The sequence below is a fragment of the Cetorhinus maximus genome, chromosome 5 (assembly GCF_964194155.1).
Source record: "Cetorhinus maximus chromosome 5, sCetMax3.hap1.1, whole genome shotgun sequence".
Taxonomy (NCBI): domain Eukaryota; kingdom Metazoa; phylum Chordata; class Chondrichthyes; order Lamniformes; family Cetorhinidae; genus Cetorhinus; species Cetorhinus maximus.
The window spans coordinates 170182198-170207946 of NC_135883.1; the positions used below are offsets into that span (position 1 = coordinate 170182198).

At 45.7% G+C, this 25749-nt stretch overlaps 1 protein-coding gene across 1 annotated transcript in view; it reads right to left on the reverse strand.

Annotated features, from left to right (window-relative positions):
- Positions 1 to 25749, reverse strand: part of LOC144681152 (dynein axonemal heavy chain 8-like) — a 1929890-nt gene that overhangs the window by 1028909 nt on the left and 875232 nt on the right. Inside the window, exons 34-35 of the mRNA XM_078542879.1 lie at positions 21147 to 21300; positions 16170 to 16333 (exon numbers count right to left, since the gene is read on the reverse strand). Coding sequence (XP_078399005.1) covers positions 16170 to 16333; positions 21147 to 21300 — 318 coding nt within the window. The remainder of the gene's footprint in view (positions 1 to 16169; positions 16334 to 21146; positions 21301 to 25749) is intronic.

The window sequence follows — 25749 nt, forward strand, 5'->3', positions numbered from 1 at the left end:
TCCATCATGCCTCTGTAGTTACCTTTATTCAACTGTAACACCGTTACATCTGATTCCAGCTTTTTCCTCTCAAATTGCAGGGTAAATTCTATCATATTATGGTCAATTCCTCCTAAGGGTTCCTTCACCTTAAGCTCCCTTATCAAATCTGCCTCATTACCCATCACTAAATCTAGAATTGCCTGTTCCCTAGTGGGCTCCACCACAAGCTCCTCCACAAAGCCATCTCGTAGACATTCCACAAATTCCTTTTCTTGGGATCCACTACCAACCTGATTTTCCCAGTCTACCTGCATATTGAAATCCCCCATGATCACTGTAACCTTGCCTTTCTTACAGGCCTTTTCCATCTCCTGGTGTATCTTGTGCCCCACATCCTGACTACTGTTCGGGGGCCTGTACATAACTCCCATTATGGTTTTTTTACCTTTGCGATTCCTCAACTCTACCCAAACAGATTCTACATCATCTGACCCTATGTCGTTTCTTGCTATCGATTTAATTTATTTTCTTACTAACAAAGCACCCCCCTCTGCCAACCTGCCTATCTTCGATAGGATGTATATCCTTGGATATTTAGCTACCAGTCCTGATCCCCTTGCAGCCATGTCTCCGTGATGCCCACCACATCATACCTGCCAATTTCAATCTGCGCCACAAGCTCATTTACCTTATTTCATATACCGCGTGCATTCAAATACAACACCTTCAGTCCTGTATTTCCTGTCCCCCTTCTCATTGTCGTCCCTTTATCTGATGTGCTTGAAGTTAGATTCCTAGCCCATTCCAAACACTCTGTCCTATTTGTGTTCTGGAGAATTTAATAGCTTCTCCTGGGCTCTCCTTTCTTTTCAGTTTTTTCATAATTTTCCATGAAGTTGAATCCACCATCCCCCCCACCACCCCCACCCACCCACACGCTAACCTGCTGCTTTGTTTCCCATTAGTCATACTTCTTGGAGTTCTACCCTTCCCTTCCCCCCCCACTTTCTAGTTTAAAGTCCTGTTGACCACCCTATTTACCCTTTTCGCTAGAACATTGGTCCCAGATCGGTTCAGGTGGAGATCGTCCCAACGGTACAGATCCCTCCTGTTCCAATACTGATGCCAGTGCCCCATGAAATGGAACCCCTCTTTCCCGCACCACTCCTTTAGCCACGTGTTTACTTCCCTTATTCTCACATCCCTATGCCAATTTGCACGTGGCTCAGATAGTAATCCAGAGATTATAACCCTTGAGGACCTGTTCTTTAATTTAGTTCCTAGTTCCTGATACTCCCCAAACAGGTCCTCTTTCCTAGTCTTACCTATGTTATTTGTCCCGACATGGACCACAACAACTGGATCCTCCCCCCCCACTCCAATATCCTTTCAAGCCTGTCAGAGATGTTCCTCACCCTGGCACCGGGCAGGCAACATACCATGCGGGACTCTCGATCCTGCTTACAAAGAACGCTATCAATTCCCCTAATTATAGAATCCCCTACAACTACCACTTGTCTTTTTGCTCCCCTCCTCTACCTGCCCCACTTGCAGTCACACCCTGCTGACCCTGACCACTCACTGAATTTGAGATACTTAATCTACCGGGTGTGACCGCCTCCTGAAACAAAGCGTCCAGGTAACTCTCCCCCTCCCGGATGTGCTGCAGCGTCCGGATCTCGGACTCCAGCTCAGCAATTCTGAGCCAGAGTTCAGCCAGCAACAAATACTAGCTGCAGATGTGGTCACTGCGGCTCGCAATGGGATCTGCCAGCTCCCACATCATACAGCTACAGCACATCACCTGCCCAGCCATCTCAACTTAGTTAATTAAGTTATTAATTAACTTTGCAGTGTTTTTTTTTCAAATTTGGTGCAGATTTCCTACCAACCAATCAGGTCACAGCTTTCCTGTGATTTCACTTTTTCAGTTTTGACTTCAGTTACTCTGTGCCCCGAGGTCACCACTCCAGTGCTCCCCCTCCGAGTCTGCTCCCTGAAGATAAGGCCGCGAATCCCCGAGGTAAGCTAGATTTATACTCACCGCTCCGGTGTTCCTTCCTCCAAGTCTGCTCCCTGGAGACAAGGCCGCGAATCCCCAAGGTAAGCTAAATTTATACTCACCGCTCCGGTGCCCCCGTCTCCGAGTCTGCTCCCAGCATTTACTCACCAATCAGCTGCTTTTTCTTTAAAATCCACTTTCAGAAGAGTGTCCCTCGCAGGTCTGGTGCACTCCTGAAGGCACTGCCTCTTCCTTTCTCTTTTTTTTGAGGTTTGAGGAGGAGGGAGGGATGGAAACACTACAGCAATGTAATGTTTGGGGCTATTCAGTTCTTTGACAGTGGGTCCTCCTCGATTCCCTCCTGAGTTGCGGTGTCCGTGGTGACTTCTCCCAGAATGCTTCAGTCACTTCTCACCAGCGCCCTCTGTTGGATCACGACATCACGGCACGCCTCCAGCAGATGCTCGAGGGAGACGTCACTAAAGATGAGGGCTGCAGGTTTCCTCCCTTTGACAGCCATCAGCTCACAGCATCTTCCTGTTCCTTGAAGAGTGCTCGCTCTTTGCAGGGGCGGCCTTTAAATATGACTCCTGGTTTACTGAAGGCCTCAGGTGATGGTGAGGAGGGGAGCAAATGAGAGGACGCTCTGCCAGTGACCTGGAATGTTTCCCAGGAATGCATGATAAATGATAGGGGATTGGGATGATACGGCACGAAAAGCTGCCTTCACGGCCTGCGGGTAAAACGTCCTTTTTGCCGCCCACTACCGCACAGTGCAAATCTTGGGCGATTCTGCCCTATATTTCCATGCCCCGTGAATTTGCTTATGGTGAGTAATCTCCTCTTGCAATTTCAGGTGTCAACAAAGTCAGTGATTGTATTTGCATGTCCCTGTGTTTGCTTGTGCTTCTACATAAGGAAATATGATCAGAAGTAAATTATTCGTCCCCTCGAGTTTACTCCATAATTTAATAAGATCATGGGCGGAATTTTCCTGCCCCTCCTGCTGGCAGGATTGTCAGGTCCTACCGAAATCAATGAACTTTTGAATGGCTGGCCACATTTTCCAGCCCCACCCCGCCACGGTGCTGCCATAAAATTCCGCCCCATGGTTTAGTTTTAACTCAGCTATGCCTTATGGCATCATCCCCATATGGCTTGCTTCCCTCAGTATCCAGGAAAAAAACGATCTGTTGTTTCTAGGTTTGTATCTTTTAATCCTTTGTCATATGCCGTGTTCAATGATATTAATCAACATTAGTGTTTGCCTGCATAATTTCCATTGACTTATTTCATTGCCCTTTGTCTTTTTCTGTCAATCTACCTTTATTTCCCTTTGTGAGAGTTAGTGGTGTTATGCCTTGAGGTTCTCATGACAGGGGGTAATTTTAAAAGGCAAATGGTTTGCCATTTCCTGGAGGACCGAGCAGCAGGGACTGCACAGGGCCAGCGCTGATGTGGGCAAGTGACCATGTTTCTCTGATGCTTCCTTTGAAGCTCTAAAAGATGCTGTCATGGAGAGGACAGCTATGTTCTTTCCTCCTCCTGGAAGAAGAGATTTTCCCAGGCAGATGAAGGCAATCAAGCAGATTCAATGTGATTTTGCAAAAGGAAAAAGATGTTTGACTAATATTGGAGTTATTTGAGGAAGTAACAAGCAACATGAATGAAGTGGAACCTCTGGATGTGTCAGTATGTAGATTTCCAGAAAGAATTTGATTATTAGGTTATTATGTAAATTAAGAGTACATGGTTTAGGGGGTAACATATCAGCATGGATAGAAGATTAGTTAGCTAACTGGAAACAAAGAGTCTGGATAAATTGGTCTTTTTCAGGTTGGCAAGATGTTTTTCTTCTTTATTCTGTCATGGGATGTGGGAGTCACGAGCAAGGCCAGAGACAGAATATTCCGGTCCCACCAGCAGAGGGCATTGTGGTGGCAGGATCGGAAAATTTGGAATGCAGCTAAAAGTCACTTTTCCACCAGCAGGAAAACGGGTTCTAATTTTTCCCTCCAGGCTTTCATGGCGGGTTAGGTTGCCTGATGCGCCATGGCCTTTGCATTAAAAGCCCAGCTTGCCAGAATTACATTTACAGTCCCAATCTAATCATTCCCTGGCAGGCCTAACCATCTTCAGATGCTTCAGAAATGACCTTCCATCCATCATAAGGTCAGAAGTGGGGATGCTCGCTGATGATTGCACGATGTTCAGCAGCATTCACAACTCCTCAGATACTGAAGCAGTCCATACCTAAATGCAGCAAGGCCTGGACAATATTCAGGCTTGGGCTGACAAGTAGCAAGCAACATTTACGCCACACAAGTGTCAGGCAATGACCATCTCCAACAAGAGAGGATCCAGCCATCACACCTTGATGTTCAATGGCATTAACATCTCTGAATCCCCCACTATCAACATCCTGGGGGTTACCATTGACCAGAAACTGAACTGGACTAGCTATATAAATGCTGTGATTACAAGTGTAGATCAGAGGCTAGGAATCATGTGATGAATAACTCACCTCCTGACTCCCCAAAGCCTGTCCACCACCTACAAGGCACAGGTCAGGAGTGTGATGGAATACTCTCCACTTGCCTAGATGAGTACAGCTCCCACAACACTCAAGAAGTTTGACACCGTCCAGAACAAAGCAACCCGCTTGACTGGCACCACATCCACAAACATTCACTCCATCCACCACCGATGCACAGTAGCAGCAGTGTGTACCAACTACATGATGCACTGCAGGAGTTCACCAAGGCTCCTTAGACAGCACCTTCCAAACCCACGGCCACTACCACCTAGAAGGACAAGGGCAGCAGATAGATGGGAACACCAACACCTGGAAGTTCCCCTCCAAGTCACTCATCATAATGGCTTGGAAATATATCACTGTTCCTTCACTGTCACTGGGTCAAAATCCTGGAACTCCCTGCCTAACAGCACTGTGGGTGCACCTACTCCACATGTACTGCAGCAGTTCAAAGCAGCAGCTCACCATCACCTTTTCAAGGGCAATTAGGGATGGCCAATAAGTGCTAGCCAAGCCAGCGAAACCCACATCACGTGAATGAGTATATAAAAAAATGATCATTCATGACTTGATATGTGCACCTGGTGAACTTCACTTCACTCACGACTTCGAGGTTTGTATACATAGCGTTTGCCCACCTTTCACTGCATTGATTTTGTGGCTGCTCCAACTCCATGCCAAGGCTGTTCAGGCAAGACCAGCATGGAGGGAAGGTGGGGATGAAAAGCACACATTTGACTGGGGGTTGGAGCGGGTTGGTTAAAGGAAGAGGGGACAAGTCTGAAGCAGTCCTGGGGCAGTGCACACAATGCCACAAGGCTATGACTGGCACACATGTCTTGGTCCCAGCCCATGGAGGGAGAGATTGTCTGTGCTGTGTTGGTCATGCACAGCATAGTGTGCGGGGAATGCTCAGTCCCTCACACGTGTCCTGGTGGTTTGTGGCTTTGTACTGGGTAGTAGATGGCATATTCACAATCAGGGGTAGGCATCTGCAGTGTGTTAATGGGGAGCTGGCATGAGGGGGGCATTTGATGGTCTCATGACTCAGTGGGGGGGGGCACGGATCTCAGTAGGTCACTATGCATAGGGCCTCAAGATGGGGAGGGCTGAGTTCAACATGGGGCATGGGGACATACACAGAAAACGGTTCAGGGGGAGGACAGGGGTAGCTATTAGAGTAACGATGAGCTCCACGGTTAAAGGGCGAGCCAGGAGAATGATCGGAGGGAGGGCAACTTGCACATGATGCTCTTCCAGGACAACAAGGAGGACTTGGATGGTGACAGTGTGGGATTGTAGAAGCTGGTCTCATAGTAGAAGCGGAGCAGCACCATTTCGACAGCCGATGTTGAAAAATAACCTTGGAAAGAGAATCACTAGGGGAGGAGTATGAGGGTTTGTGGGCAGACTCAACCACTGCACTTTTGGGCCAATTAATGGGGTTCCCTAATAATTTCTGCTTCAGGGCACAAAGATTAAAGCTCAGGACTCAAGACTCAAATGCCAATTGAAGAATTTGGGCACCACAACATATGCTGCACATTCTGGTGAGAATCCATTAGGACTTGGGTCCAAATGTAAATTGGGTATGACTGACCATTTGTGCCTCCCATAGGAACATGCAAAGGTCAGAAGGATCCAACTATAAAGGGGCCACAGCTAAAGACATATGCAAAATGCTCCAAACAACCCTACACATTGCAGCTGAGAGGTTCAGGCTTTGGGGGAAGCTATTATTAAAGATGTTGTAGCAGGGCACTTAGAAAAATCCAAGGCAAGCAGGCAGAGTCATTATGGTTTTGTAAAAGGGAAATCATGGGCTGAATCGTCGGCTCAGCGAGCAGGGGCAGGGTCTGCTCGCCGAGGCGTAAAATGACGTGGGGTGACGTCGGGCGTGTATCCCAACGTCACCGCGCGTCATTTAGCTTTTCAGTTTGGCGGCGCACAGCCGAGTCGAGTGCACGCCCGCCGAACTGTCAAAGGCCTGTTAAGGCCATTAATTAACTAATTAAGCCTATTGAGAAAGCTGCCCGTCCAACCTTAAGGTTGGAAGAGCCCAGGCAGCCTTTGCATTTTTTCATGGAACCTCATCCACAGGAGGGATGAGGTTTCATGAAGGGTTTATAAATTGAATAAATTTTTTCATTAAAGTACATTGACATGTCCCAGCTGATTGACACTGTCACATGAGGGGACATGTCTTAAATTTTTTTTTTCTTTTTAAAGTTTTTGGAACTTAAACTAATCTCCCTGAGGCAGCCCTATGCCTCAGGGAGATTTCTGTGCTCTTTCACGCACATACGCAAAAGAGTGCAGGCCCCGACTCAGGGAACCGCACCCCCCCACCCTCTGCCCCCACCCCCCCCCAACCCGCACAAGGAGCGTTCAGTGCTTCTGGGCGCGCGTCACACTGAGCGGGCCTTAATTGGCCCGCCCACATAAAATGGCGGAGCGGAACCGATCGGGGGGGCCAATCGGGTCCGCATCCACCCTCGCGACAGGGGGGAGTTTCTACCCCATATTTAACCAATTTATTGGAGTTCTTTGAAGGATTCACATTTGCTGTGGATAAAGGGGAACCGATAGATGTACTGTACTTAGAATTCCAGCAGGCATTTGATAAAGTGCCACATCAAAGGTTATTGCAGAAAAAAAAAGCTCATGGTGAAGGGGGTAACATGTTGGCATGGATAGAAGATTCGCTAGCTAATAGGAAACAGAGTTGGCATAAATGGGCATATTTCTGGTTGACAGGATGTGACGAGTGGAGTGCCACAGGGATCAGTGCTGGGACCTCAACTATATATAAATGACTTGGACGAAGGGATTAAAGGAATGTTTGCAAAATTTGCTGACGACACAAAGATAAGTAGAGTTGAGAAGAAACTTAAGAAGATTACAAAGTGACATAGATGGGTTAAGTGAGTGGGCAAAGATCTGGCAAATGGAGTATAATGTGGGCAAATGTGAAACCATTCATTTTGGCAGGAAGAATAAAAAAGCTTATTATCTAAATGGTGAGATATTGAGGAGTTCTGAGATTCAGAGGGAGCTGGGTATCCTAGTGCATGAATCACAAAAGGTTAGTTTGCAGGTACAACAGGTAATTAGGAAAGCTAATAAAATGTTATAATTTATTGTGAGGGGAATTGATTTCTTTTTAAAATAAATCATTCAAAAGAATTGGAGTAAAATCTTACACATTGCTGGTGTGTAAGCCAAAGGCATTGTCATGAAGCTATTAATGTATATAATGTTATTGGAAACTATTTTTTTGCAAAATAGAGGTTTAGTCTGTGGGTGTGTCTGTGTGTGTTTTAATTGGATTAAAGCCAGTTAGTCTGGGTGTTTTGATATATAGTACCTTTGAGATGTAAAAACAGAGGTAAAGGTGTATTTGCATTTTGTTGAACAGAGCATTCAAGAGTGGGAGTGAAATCTTGCACCTAGCTAGGAGACACCAAGCTATATGTTTATCTAACCAATAAAATTGGTACGATGAAAGGGGTTTTATTGTTAGAAGAGGTGGAGTTCGAAAGGTTTGGTGATACAATGAAAATTTACATTCAAAGGGAAGTGCTGGGTGTAACAGAATGCAGTTTTGTGTGTACGGGGCAGAGGCATGTAACATCAAAGCAGCTGTAAGCCTACAACTGTCTGCAAAGGAATCAAAGTGAAAGGAACCTCATTTTGAATTTATGAGGTGAAAATGCTTTGCCTGGTGTCTTTTTAAAGTCTATGGGTTACTGTTGCCTTGGTGAAGATTTACCTGGGGGTGATTAATTTGGGGATTTGTTTAAACGTTATTATGGTAGTAATTTGTAGACATGTGTATGTGTTTAATTTGTTGTTAAATTAATAAACGTTTAATTTAGTTTTATATAAAAACCCTCTTGAGGCTTGGTGGTCTTATTTATGAATTAAGAGCTACATCTCAAACATACCAATTGAAAATATAGATTATGACAGTTGTTCAAGTTTCCCTCTGGGATTGAAACAACTCAGCCTTTATCAATTACTGTGTCATAACAAATCCTGTATACCCGTTATTGTTAGGGCACCTATAAACCACTCTTACAAGTGACTTTTTACCTTTGTATTACTATCTCTACCCAAACTGATTCTACATCTTGACCTCCAGAACTAAGTTCATCTCTTTCTATTGTACCAATGTCATCCTTAATTAACAGAGCTACCCCTCCACATTTTCCTAGCTTCCTGTCCTTCCTAAATTTCACATACCCTTGAACATCATTGTCCTAGTCTTTGTCATCCTGTAGTCACATCTCTGTAATGGCCGTCAGATCATATTTATTTCCATTTGTGCTGCTTTGTTAGAAATGCAATGTCCGTTCAGACATAGGGCCTTTAGTTCTGTCTTTTTACTTTTTGTAACCTCTCACCTTCCTTATCTCCTGGTGCACTCTTAGCTTTGTACACTCTGCCCCTTCCTGCCATGCCCTGATCATCATTTCCCTTATTCTTACCTTGCTCTTTTGCCTTGTCTTCTCTATTTAATTTGACACATCTTCCCAAACTCGATCCCTAGTCCCCACTATTTGGTTTAAAGCCTTCCCTTTAAACCCTAGTTACACAACTCGCCAGAACACTCATTGCAGCATGCTTCAGGTGAAGACAGTCCCAAGGGTACAGCTCCCACTTTCCCCAACACTGGTGCCACTGCCTCATGAATCGAAACCCACACCAATCTTTGAGCCACGCATTTAACTCTCGATTCTGATTTACCCTATGACAATTTGCTCATAGTTCAGGCGGTAATCCGAAGGTTACCACCTTTGAGGTTCTGCCTTTTAATTTAACTCCCAGCTGCTCATACTCCCTTAGCAGCTCTTTCCACTTCTACCTATGTCATTTGTACCTATGTGGACCACAACCACTGGATCATCCCCCACCCACTGCATGTTCCTCTCCAGCCCATAGCAGATGTACCAAACCCTGGCATTGGGCAGGCAATACAGCCAACTGGATTCTCGCTCTTGGCAGCAGAGAACTGTGTCTAACCCCCTGACTGTACTCTTCCCACCTATCACTACATTCTTATTAACTCCCCCTGATTGAACGGTTTCCTGTAACATGGTGCCATGGTCAGTTTGCTCATCCTCCCTGCGCCACCACTTTCATCAATACAGACTGCAAGAACCTCAAACCTTTTAGACAATTGCAAAGGCTGAGATCCTCCACTTCTGCCTTCTGGGTCACCATACCTGCCTCAGTCAATGTCACATCCTCCTGTTCCTGACCACTGGCCAAATCAGAACACTCTATCATAAAGGGTATGACTGCTTCCAGGTACCATAGAACCATAGAAAAGTTAAGGCACAGAAAGAGGCCATTCAGTCCATTTTGTCTGCGCTAGCTAAAAAAGAGAAAAAAGAAACAAGCTGCTCATTTTTAATCCCACTTTCCAGGACCTGGTCTGTAGCCTTGCAAGTTCCAGCACTTCAGATGAAGATTTAGGTACCTTTTAAATGAGTTGAGACTGGATTATCAGCCTCAGTGAAGAGTGTTGAAAAATCAGCACTGATGTCCCAGTTGACGTCATCAGAGCATTTGGATGGTTTGAGGGGCTCCAATTTGGTATCAATGACCGACTGTCTGTTCCTGTCTTGGTGAGGTTGGGGTCAATAGAGGTGTTTCGGCTCAGGGGAGAAAATTCCTGATTACGAATCATATATATTGTTTTCAGTATCTGTTCATGTATTGGACCGCTGTTTGTAACATGCCTATGACTTGTAGTTTGATCCCTCCTGGATCATATAACTGGGTTTCAGTTGTCTTCTGCCATTGTTTTGCTAGCCATGGTTCTTTGGCAGACAAGACTGTTACACTTGTATCCAATCTGAAATTAGTGATGTGTCCATTGACACAAATGTCTGCATTCCTGAAAGTGTATCTTGGATCTTTGCCGAGGAAATATTGTTGTTCCTCTTTTTGTTAGGATTCCTCCATTTCATTAATGGCCTTGTGCGTGAAGATTCTCTTGTTATCCTCAGTGTATCTCGAGGTTTTAGTTCTGCACATCTTTCCAATGTGTCCAAACCTTTACATTGAAAGCATTTTGCAGTTCTGGCAGGACACTGATCACATCTGTGGGGCTTTTTGGTGCCATAGCACTGGCATGGTTTAATGGCATCTTGAGCTCTTATTCCATGAGATCTTTTTCCCTCGAGTGTCTTTGACATTCTTGTGGCTAATAACCTGTAACGGGGGTTTTCTGTGCCATGGTTTGTCTTCCCCTCTTAGCATGGCTCTCTGTTGCTGACAGGCTTCTGACTGTCTGACTAACTGTACCGCCTTCTCCAAAGTTAGGTCTTCTTTGAATTGCAGTGAGTCAGATAGGGTGTCATCGGTTTCCCCAACTGTGATGTGGTCTCCTATCACCTCAGATTTAAGATTATCAGATTCACTACTTCAACCAGTTGATAATGGTTCACCAGGTTTATGAACCTTTTACTAAACTTGGCCCTCTCTTGTTACTCCGTAAATTAAAATAGTTATCAAAGGGTTTTCAGACCCCTCCGAACTTGTCTGGTGTTTCATTAATGCCTTGTCTGGCAATCTGATCATCAGAAATTGCTCCAATACAATATAATAATGTATTGGCTTTTTGTTTAATCCAAATGAAATCCTAAATCTTAAAAATCTTTTCCATCATAGTTCCCAATTCTGCGTCTGAACTGACCCTTCCATGTGCTAAATCAGTCTGGCAGAGTGAATTTGGATTCCATAGCTATTTTAAGCTCTTTGGAGGTCAGCTTAGATTTTTTAAACTTCTGTTATAGCAATGGACTTTTCCTGCACTGATCAGGCTTTTTCTGATACCCCGTTACAGTCGCTGACCCTTATTTGGTAACGGTTCCTAAACATTGCAGTATTTTGAAACTAATCACTGGAAGTTATTATTAAGCCCAGTTCACTGATATACTCCTTCTTTTTGATTCAGTCATGGGATGTGGGCATCGCTGGCTAGGTCAACATTTATTGCCCATACCTAATTGCCCTTGCAAAGGTGGCAGTGAGCTGCATTCTTGAACCGCTGCAGTCCCTGTGGCATAGGCATACACACTGTGCTGTTAAGGAAGAAGTTCCAGGATTTTGACACAGCAACTGTGAAGGAATGGCCATATATTTCCAAGCCAGGATGGTGAGTGACTTCGAGGGGAGCTTCCAGATGATGGTCTTTCCATGCATCTGCTACCCTTGTCCTTGTAGATGGTAGCAGTCATGGGTTTGGAAGGTGCTGTCTAAGGAGCCTTGGTGAGTTCCTGAAGTGCATCTTGTGGATGGTACACATTGCTGCCACTGTGCATTGGTGGTGGAGGGAGTGAATGTTTGTGGATGGGGTGCCAATCAAGTGGGATGCTTTGTCCTGGACAATGTCAAGCTTCTTGAGTGTTGTTAGAGCTGCACTAATCCAGGCAAGTGGAGAGTATTCCATCACACTCCTGACTTATGCTTTGTAGATGGTGGGCAGGCTTTGGGGAGTCAGGAGGTGCGTTACTCACCATAGGATTCAGAGCCTCTGAACTGCAGCCATAGTATTTATAAGGCTAGTCCAGTTCAGTTTCTGGTCAATGGTAAGCCTCAGGATGTGAGTAGATTCAGCGATAGTAATGCCATTGAATGTCAAAGGGCAATGGTTAGATTCTCTCTTGTTAGAGATGGTCATTGCCTAGCGCTTGTGTGGTGCATAATTTACTTGCCACTTGTCAGCCCAAGGCCGGATATTGTCCAGGTCTAGCTGCATTTGGACTTGGACTGCTTCAGTATCTGAGTTGTCACGACCGGTGCTGAACATTGTGCAATCAATAAGCGAACATCCTCATTTCTGACCTTATAATTGAAGGAAGGTCATTGATGAAGCAGCTGAAGATAGAAACATAGAAACTAGGAGCAGGAGTAGGCCATTCGGCCCTACAAGCCTACTTCGCCATTCATTATGATCATGGCTGATCATCCAACTCAATAGCCTGCTCCCACTTTCTCCCCATACCATTTGATCCCTTTCACCCCAAGAGCTATATCTAACTCCTTCTTGAAAACATACAATGTTTTGGTCTCAACTACTTTCTGTGGTAGTGATTTCCACAGGCTCACCACTCTCTGGGTGAATTGAGATGTGTATTGAGATGGATGGAAAACTGGTTGGCAGACATGAAACAAAGAGTAGGAATAAACGGATCTTTTTCCAAATGGCAGGCAGTGACTAGTGGGGTACTGCAGGGATCAGTGCTGGGACCCCAGCTATTTACAATATATATTAATGATTTAGATGAGGGAGCTAAATGTAATATCTCCAAATTTTCAGATGACACAAAGCTGAGTGGGAGGGTGAGCTGTGAGGAGGATGCAGAGATGCTTCAGGGTGATTTGGACATGCTGAGTGAGTGGGCAAATGCATGGCAGATGCAATATAATGTGGATAAATGTGAGATTATCCAATTTGGTTGCAAAAACAGGAAGGCCAATTATTATCTGAATGGCTATAAATTGAGAGAGGGGAATGTGCAACGAGACCGGGGTGTCCTCATACACCAGTCGTTGAAGGTAAGCATGCAGTTGCAGCAGGCGGTAAAGAAGACAAATGGTATGTTGGCCTTCATAGCGAGAGGATTCGAGTACAGGAGCAGGGATGTCAATTATACAGGGCCTTGGTGAGACCACACTTGGAATATTGTGTGCAGTTTTGGCCTCCTTATCTAAGGAAAGATGTTCTTGCTATAGAGGGAGTGCAGCGAAGGTTTACCAGACTGATTCCTGGGATGGCAGGACTAACATATGAGGAGAGATTGAGTTGGTTAGAATTATATTCGCTGGAGTTCAGAAGAATGAGGGGGGATCTCATAGAAACCTATAAAATTCTAACAGGACTAGGCAGGGTAGATATAGGAAATATGTTCCCAATGGTGGGGGAGTCCAGAACCAGGGGACACAGTCTGAGGATACGGGGTAGACCATTTAGGACTGAGATGAGGAGAAATTTCTTCAAGTAGAGAGTGGTGAGCCTGTGGAATTCGCTACCACAGAAAGTAGTTGAGGCCAATACATTGTATGTTTCCAAGAAGGAGTTAGATATAGCTTTTGGGACGAAAGAGATCAAAGGAAATGGGGAGAAGAAGTGGATAAGTGGCAGATGGAGTTTAACCTTGAAAAGTGTGAGGTGATACACTTTGGAAGGAGTAATTTGACAGGGAAGTATTCAATGAACGGCATGACACTAGGGAGTTCTGAGGAACAAAAGGGCCTTGGCGTGTGTGTCCATAGATCTCTGAAGGCGGAGGGGCATGTTAGTGGGGTGGTGAAAAAGGCATATGGGACACTTGCTTTTATCAACCGAGGCATAGATCACAAAAGTAGGGAGGTCATGTTGGAGTTGTATAGAACCTTGGCGAGGCCACAGCTGGAGTACTGTGTGCAGTTCTGGTCACTATATTATAGGAAGACTATGATTGCACTGGAGGGGTTGCAGAGGAGCTTCACCAGGATGTTGCCTGGGATGAAACATTTAAGTTATGAAGAGAGGTTGGATAGACTTGGGTTGTTTTCGTTGGAGCAGAGAAGACTGAGGGGCGACCTGATCAAGGTGTACAAGATTATGAGGGGCATGGACAGGGTGGATGGGGAGCAGCTGTTCCCCTTAGTTGAAGGGTCAGTCACAAGGGGACATAAGTTCAAGGTGAGGGGCAGATGGTTTAGGGGGGATGCAAGGAAAACCTTTTTTACCCAGAGGGTGGTGAGGGTCTGGAATGCACTGCCTGGGAGGGTGGTGGAGGCGGGTTGCCTCACATCCTTTAAAAAGTACCTGGGTGAGCACTTGGCATGTCATAACATTCAAGGCTATGGGCCAAGTGCTGGTAAATGGGATTAGGTAGGTAGGTCAGGTGTTTCTCACGTGTCGGTGCAGACTCGTTGGGCCAAAGGGCCTCTTCTGCACTGTGTGATTCTGTAATTTCAATGAAGTTGTCTTTTACTCTTCTAAACTCGAGTGGATATAAGCCTAGCCTGTTCAACCTTCCCTCATAAGACAAACCTCCCAGGTATTAGTCTAGTAAGCCTTCTCTGAACTGCTTCCAATGCATTTACATCCTTCCTTAGATAAGATCCTTGTGGTTCTTGTCAGGGTGGAGAGGATGTTTCCTCCTGTGGGAGAATCTAGAATTTTGGGTCACTGTTTAAAAATAAGAGGGAGCTCATTTAAAACAGATGAGAATTTTTTTTCTCTCAGAGGGTAGGGAGTGTTTGGAACTCCCTTCCTCAAAAGGAAGTGGAAGCAGAGTCTTTGAATATTTTTAGGGCAGAGCTAGATAGAATCTTGATAAGCAAGGGGGATAAAAGGTTATCAAGGATAGTTGGGAATGTGGAGTTGAGGTTACAATCAGATCAGCCATGATCTTATTGAATGACGGAAAAGGCTCGAGGGGCTGAGTGGTCTACTCCTGCTCCTAATTCATATGTTCCTATGCATGTTCTTAAACCTCCACTCTGGCTCTCAGCTCCTGCTCTTTTTAAATCTAGATATTTCAGTAGTTTGGACTATGTTGAAGAATTGTGCCCAATCTTGTGAACCAGACTTTAGGAAGGACAAGGCAGCTTAGATATAGAATAGTCCCAGGGATGTGGGATTACAGCCACATAGAAAGACTGTGGAAGCTGGGATTGTTTTCTTTTGAGCACCCAAGGTGAAACAGAGAACTGATTGTAATAAAGAGACAATGTTTTCAGTGACTCAAATTTAGATAATGAGATGGCACAGATTGAAGGTGATTGGCAAAAGAAGCAGTCGTGACATGAAAAACTTCTAATACAATGATTTGGGATGCACTGCCTGAAAGGGTGCTGGATACAGATTTAATACTAGGCCTAAAGGAAGCTGGATAAATAGAAAGAAAATGCAGTTATAAGTCAGAGCTGAGGAGTGGAACTAACTGCACTGCTGAATGGCCTCCTTCTGTATTATATCAATTCTATGGGCTGAATTATATGAGACACGGTGGTCCTCGCCCTCCCAGCAGAAATGTCAGCGGGCAGTCTGCCCACAGGGAGAATGGCTGCCGACAAATCAGGGGCAGCACTACCACCATGGCCACTGCCAATAATGCTGTTGGAACTTGAGGATGCGTTCAGCGATGAATCGGAACTTTGTAAGAGTTCGGTGGTCAGAGGGTGAGGGAGTTAGTGGTCAGCGAGAGGGATGGGAGCCTGGAATTTGAGGAGTCAAGGTGGGGGGGTGGGGGGGGTGCGCAGGGAGAGGAACTTGGGGGAGATATCCCTTTAGGGAGGCTCTTCGATTGGTGCCAGTTAAGGTGGGACCCATCCCTGCCCACCACCTGCCTTGCAGGGAAACCTGGCAAGCTGGCCACTTGGCCTCTCCAACTGCCAGTTACACCCTGGTGGAAATAGGATGAGGGCCTTAAGTGGGGATTAATTGCTTCAATTAAAGGCTTCAATTGGCCTACTGGCACCTGATGCCACCCCATGCCACTGGTAAAATTGTGGTGGGGGCAGGGGCAGGCAGGTAAGCAGTGGCAGGCCTCCCACTGGATTTAATGTGCTTGTCCACCTTCAAACCCACCAGCTGAGGAGTGTTAAATCCAGCCCTATGGTTATACAATCTAATTTTCTTACCCTGTTAGCGATTTCTGACAGACCTCCAGTTGTTCCTGTAAGTGTGGCAGAAGCTGTCCCATAATGTCATCTCCAACACAGCACTGGACAACAGTTGGAATTTCATGAGCCCGCTGCATTATTTTTATCCACGATTTATCAACATTTTGAAATCGTTTTGCTTCCTAGAGAAGAAATGCAACCATGTCATCAACTAAGTTTTGGAAAGTAAGAATTTGCATTTGAGATCCTATCCATTTATTGCATGAAAACGTTTTTCTTCATGTCGCCATTGCTTCTCTTGCCAATTACTTTAAATCTATGTCCACTGGTTCTCAATTCTTACACCACTAGGAATAATTAATAGAAAAACAGTCCCAAATTGAAAAATCTATGTAATTTTGGTTACAGGGATATGGGACCTTTCATGTGAATCCTTTCTGCCCCCTAAATATATTTCCTAAAGTGCAGTGCCCAGAACTGGACGCAATTTTCTAGTTAAGGCTGAACAAGAGTTTTATACAAACTTAACATAGCTTCCTTGCTTTGGTACTTTAAGCCTCTATTAATAAAGCCTAGGATGCTGTTGAGACTGTAATAATAAAGCAATCTGTCCTGTCACCTTCAAAGATTTGGCCATGTGTGTACCCAGGTCCCGCTGCTCCTGCACCCCCTTTAGAATTATGCCCTTTGTTTTATATTGTCTCTCACCAAAATGAATCACTTCACACTTCTCTGCAATAAATTTCATCTGCCACTTGTCTGCTCATTCCACCAACCTCTCTATGCACTTTTGAAGTTTAACACTAGCTTCCTCACATTTCACAATACTTACAAGTTTTGCATTACATGCAAATTTTGAAATTGTGCCCCGTACACCAAGTTCTAGGTCATTAATATATATCAGGAACAGCAGGCTCTCTGGGTGACTCCTTCTCCCAGTCTGAAAAACATCCATTAACCACTACTGCGTTTCCTGTCACTCAGCCAATTTTGTATCCATGTTACCACTGTAACTTTGTTCCATGTGGTCTAACTTTGCCCAAAAGTCAGTTGTATATCACTTCATCAAATGCCCAACGTCCCTTGGATGGCTGCATTTCTGGAGTTTATTTCAAGTCAGTGTTGTGACCTCACACAAGCACTCTAAGGCAGAGGCCTGGCACATTCTGTTCTCTTGAAATGATGTCAACATTCTACAGGGTCCTGGGTCTCTTTGCTCACCAATCAGCTGGATAGCTGGTGAACTGCCAACTATCAGATCCTAAAGCCCTAAGAGGCAGTAGCATGAGACATCGGCTGCGGAGTGGCATGTAACATTTGTGCCACACATGTAATATGCGATGTTATCTTATCAATGACCTTATCTCCAATAAGAGAATCTAACCATCTCCCCTTGACATCACCAGCATTTTCATTGCTGAATCCCTCATTATCAGCATTCTGGGGTTACCATTAGCCAGAAATGGAATTGGACCAGGCAGAAAAATACTGTGGCTGCACCAGATGGATTTCAGCTGCTCAAGAAGGCAGCTCACCTCCACCTTCTGAAGAGCAATTAGAGATGGACAACAAACACTGGCCTAACAAGCGATGCTCACATCTCATTAAAAAAAAATTCTCAAGTCCACCAAGGTATGGAAGCCATTCTATTTTAGAGGAAAAGAGAATTAGATGCAATACAAGTGTGATTGCAAGTGAGTGTATGAACTGAAGATGGGAATATGTTTAGAACCAGAGACAAAAGCGGTTGGGGCCAGGGAACTGGAAACTGTTGTTGTGATGTAAGGTGTCAGAGGAATCACGGATGGTCTGAGGGCCCTTAGCTTCTTCCTTGAACAGAGGCCCGAATAATCCCCATCCACCACTACTCTCCTCCGTCTGACTGAACTTGTTCTCACACTGAACAATTTCTCCTTTAACTCCTCTCACTTCCTCCAAATAAAAGGTGTGGCTATGGGTACCCGCATGGGCCCCAGCTATGCCTGTCTCTTTATGGGGTATGTGGAATATTCCTTGTTCCAGTCCTACTCCGGCCCCCTCCCACAACTCTTTCTCCGGTACATCGATGATTACTTCGGTGCTGCTTCATGCTCTCGTCGGGACCTGGAAAAATTTATTAATTTTGCTTCCAATCTCCACCCCTCCATCATTTTCACATGGTCCATCTCTGACACTTCTCTTCCCTTCCTTGACCTCTCTGTCTCAATTTCTGATGATAGACTGTCCACCAATATCCATTACAAGCCTACCGACTCCCACAGCTACCTTGACTACAGCTCCTCACACCCTGCTTCTTGTAAAGACTCCATCCCATTCTCTCAGTTCCTTCGCCTCTGTCGCATCTGTTCTGATGACGCTACCTTCAAAAACAGCTCCTCTGACATGTCCTCCTTCTTCCTTAACCGAGGTTTTCCATCCACGGTCGTTGACAGGGCCCTCAACCGTGTCCGGCCCATATCCCGCGCATCCTCCCTCACGCCTTCTCCTCCTTCCCAGAAACATGATAGGGTCCCCCTTGTCCTCACTTATCACACCACCAGCCTCCGCATTCAAAGGATCATCCTCCGCCATTTCCGCCAACTCCAGCATGATGCCACCACCAAACACATCTTCCCTTCACCCCCCCTGACAGCATTCCGTAGGGATCGTTCCCTCCGGGACACCCTGGTCCACTCCTCCATCACCCCCTACTCCTCAACCCCCACTTATGGCACCTCCCCATGCCCACGCAGAAGATGCAACACCTGCCCCTTCACTTCCTCTCTCCTCACCGTCCAAGGGCCCAAACACTCCTTTCAAGTGAAGCAGCATTTCACTTGCATTTCCCCTAACTTAGTCTACTGCATTCGTTGCTCCCAATGCGGTCTCCTCTACATTGGAGAGACCAAACACAAACTGGGCGACCGTTTTGCGGAACACCTGCGGTCTGTCCGCAAGAAAGACCCAAACCTCCCTGTCGCTTACCATTTTAACACTCCACCCTGTTCTCTTGCCCACATGTCTGTCCTTGGCTTGCTGCATTGTTCCAGTGAAGCCCAACGCAAACTGGAGGAACAGCACCTCATCTTCCGACTAGGCACTTTACAGCCTTCCGGGCTGAATATTGAATTCAACAACTTTAGATCTTAAACTCCCCCTCCCCCCATCCCCACCCCGTTTCTTCCTCCCCCCATCCCCCCGCCCCCCCAACCACCCCGCTTTTTTTTCAATAATTTATATAGATTCTTCTTTCCCCACCTATTTCCATTATTTTTAAGTCTAAAACTAAAACCTTGTTAGCCTTTCCACCCCACCCCCACTAGAGCTGTACTTTGAATATCCTGTCTTCCATTCTTAATTAGCACTTTTCTCAGACAAAACACCTCTTTGACCCTTTTGTCTGTGACATCTTTTGATTATCTGCTCATCTCCACAATCACCACACCCTCAATGTCTCTCTCTCCCCCCACCAACCCCCCCCAACCCCCACCCACCTTAAACCAATTTATATTTCTCCCTTCTTCTAACTATGCTTCAGTTCTGCCGAAGGGCCAGGAAGGCTCAAAACGTTAACTGATTTCTTCTCCGCCGATGCTGCCAGACCTGCTGAGTTTTTCCAGGTAATTCTGTTTTTGTTTTGGATTTCCAGCATCCGCAGTAGCTTTTAGCTTTTTGTTTTTAACAGTTACAGAGGAACCAGTTTCAGCTGTTTCTTTAATTAACTAAGCTCCACATCCAGTGGAGACCTTGTTAAAACCCAGCTTCAGGCTAGAAACTTTAGAATTTAAACTGTAGATTTCAGTTAAATGCTAACTGCAAACAGAATTAGATTTTTTACAAATTTTTTAAAAAAAATTAAGACTCCTTACTCACCATCCACCAGCATCCAGTCTTTTCACCTGTTTTATCCTCCTATTTCTATACTTACTTGCTTGGAGGTACGTGGATTACTATTTTTGATGTTTGCTGATTTACTACCTAGTTCATTAAATTCTGACTGCAGGACTCCATCCATCCTTCTACCTATGGGTGCTACTGATGTGAAAGACTGTTGGCTAGTCACCCTTCCATCTCAGGGTGCTCTGCAGCCATTCAATGATATCCTTGGCATTTGCACCACAGAGGCAAAACAATATCCCAGATTCAGGTCTGCAGTTGCAGAAACACCTGTCTGCTTTCCTATCAAATCCCCTATCACTATTGCTCTTCCTGTCTTCTTCATGTCCCCCTGTACAGCTGAGCCACCTGTGGTGCCATGGACTTGGCTCTGACTGTACTCTCCGATGAGCCATCACTCCCATCAGTACTCAGAACTGAATACTGGTTGGAGAATGGGATGAACTCAAGAAACTCCTGCACCACCTGCCTGTTTCTTCTTGACTGCCTGGTGATCAACCATTCCCTTTCTCCCTCCATACTCTTAAGTTGGGAGGGCGGTGACCGCACTTTTGAATTTGCAATCCACGAAGCTCTCAGCCATCTCATTGAAGCATACAAATTTCTCACTGGACTCAATAGGGCAGAAGCAAGAAGGATGTTTACCCTGGTTTTGGGGTCTAGAACCAGGGACATAGTCTCAGAATATGAAGTAGGCCATTTAGGACTGAGATGAGAAGGAATTTCTTCACTTAGAGGATGTGGAATCTTTGGAATTCTCTACCCAAGAGGGCTCAGTCAATGAGTATATTCAAGATAGAGATCAACAGATTCCTAGATTTTAAAGACATCAAAGCATATGGAAATAGTAGGGGAAAATAGCATTGAGATAAATGATCTGCCATGATCTAGTTGAATGGTGGAACGGGCACGAGGGAACAAATGGCCTACTCCTCCTTCTATTTCCTATGTTCCTAGCCTCACGGATGAGCCCCAGTGATGCCAACTGTGGTTCATGCTCCAAAACCCTGAAACATGTTATTTTCTAGTTTATCTTGGCGAGAATTAAAACAGTGACCAAGAAACGCAAAGCTAGGTAATATTATTTTTTGGAATGTGTAGATTAATGTTATAAGTTACCTGTGGCAGTTGTTTGGCAATATCTCCTCCAATAAAGACAGCCTCCAGATAAACCCACAGATTTTGTACTAAAAGCCACTGTTCTATTATAGTTGTGCATGTTGTCAGATTGTGCACCCAGAGCTGAATATCCTTTTTATAGTAAGCATTATACCTGCAAGGGAAAAACAATTCCAAAAATCTAATAAATTATGGTGGATTAAAGGACCCATTTAAAAAAACACTTCTTCAGTTAGAACCTTAAATGGAATTAAGTGAACAGCTCCTGTTGGAAGCTAGCATGGGTCACAGAATCATTACAGCACAGAAGGAGCCATTCGGCCCATTAGGTCTGCACCGGGTCTCCAAATGAGCATTTCACCTGCATTCTCCCTGTAACCCTGCAGATTGTTTCTTTTAAAATACTCATCTAATTCCCTCTTGAATGCCTCAATTGAACCTACCTCCCTCACATCTCAGGCAATGCATTTCAGACCCTAACCACTCACTATGTGAAAAAATTGTTTTCTTATATCATTTTTGCTTCTCTTGCCAATTACTTTAAATCTGTGCCCCCTCATTCTCGATCCTTTCATGAGTGGAAATGGTTCCCCGTTTACTCTGTTCAGGCCCCTCATGATTTTGAATGCTTCTATCAACTCTCCTCTCAGTCTTCTTTTCTTCAAGGAAAAGAGTCCCAACTTTTCCAATCTATCTTCATAACTGAAGTTCCTCATCCCTGGAATCATTCTTGTAAACCTCTTCTGCACTCTCTCAAATGCCTTCATATCCTTCCAAAAATGTAGCACTCAGGACTATACACAATACTCCATCTGAGGTCTACCTAGCATCTTAGATAAGTTCAATATAACCTCCTTGCTCTTGGACGTGATGGCCCTATTAATAAAGCCTAGGATACATTTTTATAATTCATTCATGGGATGTGGGCATTGCTGGCTAGGAAAGCATTTATTGCTTATCCCTAACAGCCCTTGAGATGGTGGTGGTGAACTGTCTTCTTGAACCCCCGCAGTCCATGTGGTGTAAGTACACCGACAGTGCCGCTAGGGAGGGAGTTCCAAGGCTATGAGGCAGCAACAATGAAGGAATAACGATATATTTTCAAGTCATGATGGTGAGTGGCTTGGAGGGAAACTTCCAGGTGGTGCTATTCCCATGTGTCTGCTGCCCTTGTCCTTCTTGATGGTAGCGGTAATGGGTTTGGAAGGTGCTATATAAGGACCTTTGGTGAGTTCCTGCAGTGCATCTCGTAGATGGTACACACTGTTGCTACTGTGGTGGAGGGAGTGAATGTTTGATGTTTGTGAATGGGGTGCCAATCAAGCGGGCTGCTTTGTCTTGGATGCTGTCAAGCTTCTTGAGTATTGTTGGAGCTGCACCCATCCAGGCAAGTGGAGAGTATTCCATCACACTCCTGACTTGTGCCTTGGTGGGTGGATAGGCTTGCGGGGGTGGGGGTCAGGAGGTGAGCTACATGCTGCAAAATTCCTAGCCTCTGACCTACTCTTGTAGCCGCAGTATTTATATGGCTAGTTCAGTTCAGTTTCTGGTGAATGGTAACTCCCAGGATGTCGATAGGGCGGAATCGTCCCAGATTTGCATTAAGAGTGGTAGTGGGCAGGTAAAATGATGTTTTACGCACTGGCCACAATGATGGCTTTTCATGCCGCATCATGCCAAACCCGCCGCATTAGTTATGCATTCCAGGGAAACACGTCATTTCCATGTCAGGCGGGCTCTCATTTGGCCAGCACACCATCACCTTGCCGTTTCATCATGCCAGGCACCATTTTTAAAGTCCAGCCACATGCACAGTTCTCAGTGCTTTCAGCCCACGACTGCTGCATGGAAGACATGGCCCTGAAAGGCAAGAAGACTGCAGCCCCAGGTTTAATGAAATATCCCTTTAGTGCCTTTTGAACGTTGTGGAGGCCTGCTGTGATGTCCTCTACCTCCACTCTGGCCGCAAGATGAGCAGCTGCATCACCAATCCAGCACGGGAGGCGATGGCAGAGGTGGTCAGTGCCAATGCCCTGCAAAAGAGGACAGCTACCCAGTGCCGCTACAGGATGAATAGCCTCATCCATTCCACTGAGGTAACTCACTCTTCTCATCACTCTCAACTCACACACTCAAAAACCCATCACATATCACAAGGATCTCACACCTCAAGGGACAACACTACTAACTCTCACACACACCCTCACATCTCCATCAGGCGCATATCCTCTGGAGCTCACGTCCTCATCCCGTCCATGGCTCCGCTCACCACACAAATATTCCATGCAGTGCTATGTGTCCTGCTCACACTCTCTCCATCCGTTTCCATGCAGGAGAAGCCTGCTCACATCAGCAGGCCCAGACCAGAGGTGGAGTGGCCCACATTAGACCCCACACTCGCATTGAGGAGCATGGCATCGCACTGGCCGGTAAGGATTTGGACCCTGCTTGCGGGGACGGTGAGGTCAGCGATGAACACCCACCTGAGGATCCTGCATCACATATTTCTTCCCACAGCACAATTGTGAGTGCTCTCTCTCCTGCTTTCTACTCCACTGCCATGTTCTAATTATCTCTACTTTGGCTCACACTCTGCCCTTTGTCATTCCCACCATTCCCTCTTACCTCACCCAGCTTCAGTTTGCTCCACAGGAGGCAGTCATGGACCCATCAGACCCCTCCAATGCACGTTCACCTGGACATTCCACCCCTCCAGACCCCTCCCCGCCCCCAAAACCCCTTCCCTCTTCTGGTCTCCTTCCCCTTCAGAACCCCTTCCTCCGGAAACCCATCCCTGACTTTCAATGACTTATGTACATATACACCAAGCTCTGAGATTCAGAGAGATCTGGCTGTCCTAATGCATGAATCACAAAAGGCTAGTATTCAGGTATAGAAAATAGAAAGCTAATAGAATGTTATTGTTTATTGTGAGGGGAATTGAGGGAGGTTATGCTTCAGTTGCAGAAGGCACTGGTGAGACCACATCTGGAATATCGTGTACAGTACCAGTACCCTTTTTAAGGAAAGATGTAAATGCATTAAGAGCAGTTCAGAGAAGGTTAACTAGACTAATAGCAGGAATGGGCGGGTTTATTTTTATTCATTCACAGGATGTGGGCTTCGCTGGCTGCACAAGCATTTATTGCACATCCCTAGTTGCCCTTGAGAAGGTGGTGGTGAGCTGTCTTCTTGAACCTCTGTAGGCCATGAGGTGCAGGTGCTCCCACAGTGCTGTTAGGAAGGGAGTTCCTGGATTTTGACCCAGCGACAGTGAAGGAACAGCGATATAATTCCAAGTCAGGATGGTGAGTGACTTGGAGGGGAACTTCCAGGTGGTGGTGTTCCCATCTATCTGCTGCCCTTGTCCTCCTAGGTGGCAGTGGTTGTGGGTTTGGAAGGTGCTGTTGAAGGAGCCTTGGTGAATTCCTGCAGTTCATCTTGTAGATGGTACACACTGCTGCTACTGTGTTTCGATGGTGGAGGGAGTGAATGTTTGTGGATGTGGTGCTAATCAACCAGGTTGCTTTGTCCTGGGCGGTGTCAAGCTTCTTGAGTGTTGTGGGAGCTACATTCATCATGGTAAGTGAGGAGTATTCCATCACGCTCCTGATTTGTAGATGGTGGACAGGCTTTGGGAAGTCAGGAGGTGAGTTACTTGTTGCAAGATTCCTAGCCTCTGACCTGCTCTTGTAGCCACAGTATTTATATGGCTAGTCCAGTTCAGTTTCTGGTCAATGGTCAACCCCAGGGTGTTGATGGTGGGATTCAGTGATGGTAATGCCATTGAACATCAAGGGGCAATGGCTGGATTCTCTCTTGTTGGAGATGGTCATTGTCTGACACTTGTGTGACACAAATGTTACTTGCCACTTGCCAGCCTAAGTCTGGATATTGTCCAGGTCTTGCTGCATTTGGTCATGGACTGCTTCAGTACCTGAGGAGACTTGAATGGTGCTGAACATTGTGCAATCATCAGTCAACATTGCCACTTCTGACCTTATGATGGAAGGAAGGACATTGATGTAGCAGCTGAAGATGTTGGGCGTAGGGCACTACCCTGAGGATCTCGTGCAGTGATGTTCTGGAACTGAGATGACTGTCCTCCAATAACCACAACCATCTTCCTTTGTGCTAGGTATGACTCCAGCCAGTGGAGAATTTTCGCCCTGATTCCCATTGACTCCAGTTTTGTTAGGGCTCCTTGATGCCGCACTCTGTCAAATGCTGCCTTGATGTCACGGGCAGTTACTCTCTCCTCACCGCAGGAGTTCATCTCTTTTGTCCATGTTTGAACCAATGATGTAATGAGGTCAGGAGCTGACTGGCCCTTGGCGGAACCCAAACTGGGCGTCAGTGAGCAGGTTATTGTTAAGCAAGTGCCGCTCGATAGCACTGTTGATGACCCCTTCCATTACTTTACTGATGATCAAGGGTACACTAATGGGTTGGTAATTGGCCGCATTGGATTTGTACTGATTTTTGTGTACAGGGAATACCTGGGCAATTTTCCAAATAGCTGGGTAAATGCCAATGTTGTAGCTGCACTGGAAGCTGCTTGGCCAGAGGCACAGCAAGTTCTGGAGCACAATCCACAGTACTA